The sequence below is a fragment of the Micromys minutus genome (assembly GCF_963924665.1).
Source record: "Micromys minutus genome assembly, chromosome: 4".
Taxonomy (NCBI): Eukaryota; Metazoa; Chordata; class Mammalia; order Rodentia; family Muridae; genus Micromys; species Micromys minutus.
In genome coordinates, this window is record NC_137973.1 from 63,725,888 (window position 1) to 63,731,276 (window position 5,389).

Genomic DNA, 5,389 nt, shown 5'->3' on the forward strand with positions numbered 1-5,389 from the left:
AGCCAGCTTTTTTACTTCCTCCAGGCGCCTATACTGGACTGGAAATCTTGGCAGCTTGGCTCTTTTGCATCATGGTAGACTTTTACCTTTTATTGTTCATGCTAGCAAGGAGGGGCCCATTGAATCTGGTCAGTTTCAGGGACTTCCTGGAGCCATTTTGAGTTGTTTACCTTCCTGTTTAAGGAGCTTCCTACAGGATGGAATCTTGGAGGAAACTGTCACACAATACTGTTACTTCTTCCCCTTTAAACAAATCGATAATGTTACAACCAGAAACAGTACAGGAAAAGAACACAGAAGAGTCCTGGGTAAGGAAGCAAGAAAGATGGTGGCAGCATTCAGAAAAATGACCGCTTTTTATCCAGATATGAATTTAAACCAGTCAGTTGCCTCCTGAAATCCTTCTGGTTTTACATGGGTTTTGGCTGAAGCTGTTGGTAACTTTATCTGCAAAATATCTAAGTAAGATAGTTATCAAGGGTAGTGTTAAGTTACTTAATTTGTAAAACCACAATTGTGCAACCGTTTTTTAAGTCCTCAGAGAAGTACATGCCACCCAGCATATCTTTTCTGGGTCAGTGAGCAAGAACAGATTGGGCTCAGGGATTAAGAAGGAACAGAAACACCATTAATACTATTTAGTTGTACAACACCACTGGGCGTTACCTCAACACATGCTCCACTCTAAGTTCTTATTGTTTACTTTGATGTACTCCTTTAAATGCTGGCTATAGATGTATTAAATTTTTCTTTTTCTTCTTCTTCTTCTTCTTCTTCTTCTTCTTCTTCTTCTTCTTCTTCTTTTTTTTTTTTTTTTGAGTCAGGGTCTTTCTATGCAGCTCTAGTTGGCCTGGCACTTGGTATGTAGATCAGGCTGGCCACGAGCTCACAGAGATCCACCTGTCTTTGCTTCCCAAGAGTTGGAAATGAGGGTGTGTGCCACCATGACACACCCTCTGCATACTTCTTTAGATGCATAACCTCCCATGCCTTCACAGGCTGTGAACTGAGATTATAACACCTGCACCAAATACAGGCACTAAAAGAAACAATCAGCACTCTACCTGCTGTGTAGTCGCTGGTCCTGAAGTTGCTGAGGCCGGTCTCCCACCTGGGGCTCAGTGTGCTTGCTGCTTGCCACTGTGCTGGAGTGCATTGTGTCAAGGTTCTCTCTACATTATCCAGGCATTGATTGCTTTCCCAGCAGAGAGCTGAGTCCTGGCCCAGTGTTTGGTTTTGTGACCTTACTCGCTTGCTGACTGGCTTAATAAAGGTATGATGGTCAATGGTTGAGAGAGGGTCTCTGGGAGAAGGAACAGAGGCGGGAAGATTCACCAGAGGGGCAGGGAGGAGGTAGGAAGTACAGGAAGTGAGAGCGAGTTAACACAAGCCATGTTGAGGGACATGGACAGCATTAGTTGGGTTAATTAAGTTAGATGAACTAGCTGGGAGTTAGCATAAGCTAAGACCTAAGCTATAATAAAATTAATAAGACTTGGTGTAATTTTTCATCTGCTGGTGGTATTACTGACCATTGGCAACTCTGCCAACACTTCCCAAGGCTAAGCCTGGCCAAAGTACTGTTTGCTACAGGTAGCCTTTATTGTTTCATGTGATGGCTAAATAGATCTCCCCATCTTCACTGGGTACCACTTTTATCCATTTCTCGACCACTGGCTACACATATTTACTGGGATGAGTCTTGAGGACATGTAGTCCCCGCCCCCGAAAACCTAAATCTCAAGTAAAAGTAGAGTTTTAAAAGCAAGAGAGTCCACTTTTGTTTGGACAGAGTTGTGCCAGGATTAGGTCAGATGCCTTGTTTGAGTCCAAAGTCAAAACAGGTCAAGTGTCCTACAGCTGGGGACAGCGGGGACAGAGAAGAACATGTTCCCCCTATGTAGTAAAAAGAAATAAATTATGATGCATGCAACTGCATGGGTTGTCAACAAATCTGTCACACCGAGTGAACGCTTGATCAAAAGTAGAGTGTCTATTGCGTTCTTTCATATAGATGAAGTCCCAGAGCTGGCAGAAGTCACTCAGGTGCTCAGGATCAGAACAGGCCATGGAAAGGCAGGGAAGGGTCGTCAGGAATGATCTGGATTTTGACAGGCTTGCTGTTTACTTGGTGTATGTTTTTGACTGAATGGGAACCTAAGCATAAGTAAAATAGAAAAGTAAACAGAAACCAGTGGCATGGAAGGGGGTCAGAGGACCCGGCAGGCTTGATGTCTGAGATGCACCCACCCAGAAGGGGACCCAGAGTATGGCATCTGATGTACTACTATAGAGTCAGTAGTGAAAAGGGAGGTGATTAAACAGTAAAACCCCCCTAAATACTCTTAGTTGGCCAGCTGTGTGGGTGATGCTCAATGGTTTGTGTTAACTGTGAAAGCCTTGCTGACCCCTGCTCCCTTCTTCCTTCCACCCATCATCTGGAAGTTACAAGGGCCCTCAGCCGACTGAGCTAGTTTTCACTTGGTGAAATGAACAGGTTGAACACAAACACTCCAGGATTCCCCTAGCTCTATGTATTCCTTCTCCAGGGGACTCAGTGTTAACCCCTCCTGTCAGGACAATCAAACCCCAAACAGTAAAGGAAGTCTGCAAGGTAAAGGCGAAGCATTTGTCTCAATAAAGCATGTTACTTCCTTGCACCGAGCCCAAGAATGAAGCCTACTTCTGTCAACAAGGATCAAGGATATCACAAGCATTTTTAAAATGGGTTTTAAAAATAGATTTTGTAGAAAAATGGAAAATACAGGACACTGTAAAATGGGACATACTTTTCATCTTTTACTATTCAGAGGGAAATTTTATTACATTTTACGTATGTTGTTGCTGTAAGTATTTCTATTTACAATATTACTATATTTGTTGATACATGAATGAAAGAGTTGAGGTAGAAGACACGAGGTCCACATGGTCACAGATAGTACTAGAGAAACCAGCAACATTCAATTCATGCTTTCCTTGTCTAAGAAAGGGATTTACACTCGTCTTCCATCTGCCAGGCTGGGAATGGATCCTGTTTAATAGCCCAGTTATCTTTGATTATCTGTAGAGCCAGGTCTTGCCCAAACCACACATTCTTATGAAAGGTGACCCTTGTACTTTGCAAAAGAGCTCGGCCATTTTATTCATTACAAATCCTTCCTCCCTAGACCATTATCCTGAGCATTGTTTCTCTATCAGTATTTTTGTGGAAGAGGTCACAGGTACTTTTTACAAAAGATGTGTACTTTGTAAAGGAGCTTTGATTGGTTTAGTTGTGCCTTAAATCTGTTGTGATAATTGCCCGGTAGAAACTCCTTTCCAAAGATGCGTGGTGCTTAAAATATGTTAAAAACAAACTGCTCAGCATCAGACTTCAGAGGTTTGCTAACTAAATCACACTGGACAGCCTTTCTTTCTTGCCTCTCAGGGTCTGTTACCCAACCGGCTGTGATGCTTGGCATCTTGGCTATGGCTCCTACAATTTGACATTTTTCATGCTGTTCTCCCATAAGTCATTTTTAACACACACACACACACACACACACACACACATATACATATGGCTCAGGAGTCAGTAGCCTTTACTTGTAAATGCTCAAATGGAAAGTATCAACTTTGGAGGCCATACAGACTGTCAAAATGTATGTAGTTCTCAACACAGAGTGGGAAAGCAGCCACTAACCACACATAGGGGAATGACCATGGTTAGAGTTCAGCTAAATATTATACAAAGAGGCAGAGCCAGAAAAAGGCAGCACCGGGCCTCCAAGCTATTATTTACTCACTCATGGGTGGGTAGATTCATTCATACACACACACACACACACACACACACACACACACACACACACATCATACACATACATATACACATATACATTTCAGTCAATGGTTAGCAGAATTTCAAACTTTATCTGACCAATCATCTGCCTGCTGATAGTATTTTCAGCTCATACTGTGCTCTGTGCATACCTACCAGGCAAATGTTCTTCTACCTCTCAGGTAGCTACAGCTCCATCTTCACTATAGCTTTGAGTTACATGTTTCTGATGGTTGTTGATGTTTATTATCTTTTATGTACTTTTGGGCCACTTATGACTGTTTTGTAGGTAGCTATTCAGGTTCTTTCTCCAGCTTTGACTTGTTATCTTATTGGTGTTGACTTGGGACACTTTTTAAAAACATACGATGCATTTTATTTGAACACTGCGTACATTCTGCCAAGATGCTGATGTACTGACAATAGAATTTCTTCTATGCACAGCCTACCCACCCCAACAATACAACTAAAACCCCTAATGCACAAAGTGACATCAACACTCTCTGTGGCCCACTCTAGGAATCCCACTGTCTGAAAGGTTGCAGTTAACTTAAACTCATTTAACTTATTTTTAGTCTTAGTGTCTGGGACTGTCAAAAGCAGATAATAGCCAGTTACCACTTACCAGATATAAAATGAGACAAAGCAAATGAGCATATAACAATTCATTAAATACCAGTATTAACAAATACTAAACAAATCTAAAATGTGTACATTAAATAAAAAGGTGTCGCAGGGAGAAACAGATAAACATTGGCAATTATTTTTACATATTAGGGAGACAATATTTCATTTCAATATAAGACATTTTCTGTGTATTTAAATTGATCACCTCAATGCAAAAACCCACTCTGCCAGGCACAGGAGCATGATGGGAGTTTGGCTCTCGGCTACTCTGGATGCTTAAGCAGCAGCAGGACAAGCCTCGGGATCATCATGAGGCTTAAGCCTGCAACTAGACCAGCAGGCATTACTTTCCTGGACCTCTTAAATCTCACACCCATTATGGTGGCCAGGAAGAAAGCTGTAAACAATAACACTTTGACCCCATTTGTCGTTGGAGACACTGTAGGCTCCATAGCCAGCAAAAAGTCCGACAGAAAGCCCAGCAATCAAAGATGGAACTCCATCTCTTCGTTTATATCGCAAAATACTTCCAACTGTCACAATGGCTGCCTAACCAAAACCAATCAGGTTCATTGGTAAGGATGCTAGTCTACCACCACATGCCACCTCCGGGAAGGTAATGGGAGGGCATCAGATCCATTTCTAATAGTTATGAGCCACCATGTGGTGGCTGGGAATTGAACTCAGAACCTCTGGAAGAGCAGCCAGTGCTCTTAACCTCTGAACCATCTCTCCAGCCCCAGGCAATGGTGTTTTAAATAGCTTCTCACTACCTCATTTGTGGGAAAGCTGTTGTGGTGCAGTATGACCCTTAACACCCATTTCTACCTTTGAGCTTAAGTATCTTTGATGTAATTAACCTTTAGACAGGTGGAGAATGGCCACCATCTTTAGTGTTCGTCTTTCAGGTCAGCTCACTGTTTAGCAGTGAGATACAGTGAC

The 5,389-nt window shown here is 42.3% G+C and overlaps 1 protein-coding gene across 1 annotated transcript; it reads right to left on the reverse strand.

Annotated features, from left to right (window-relative positions):
• Nucleotides 1-4,710: 4,710 nt before the first annotated feature.
• Nucleotides 4,711-5,020, reverse strand: TMEM14A (transmembrane protein 14A; the record flags this gene model as incomplete). Its single annotated transcript, XM_080916034.1, is given in 3 exon segments — nt 4,711-4,870; nt 4,872-4,996; nt 5,000-5,020. Coding segments are annotated over 3 exon segments (306 nt in total).
• Between the last annotated feature and the right edge of the window lie 369 nt (nt 5,021-5,389).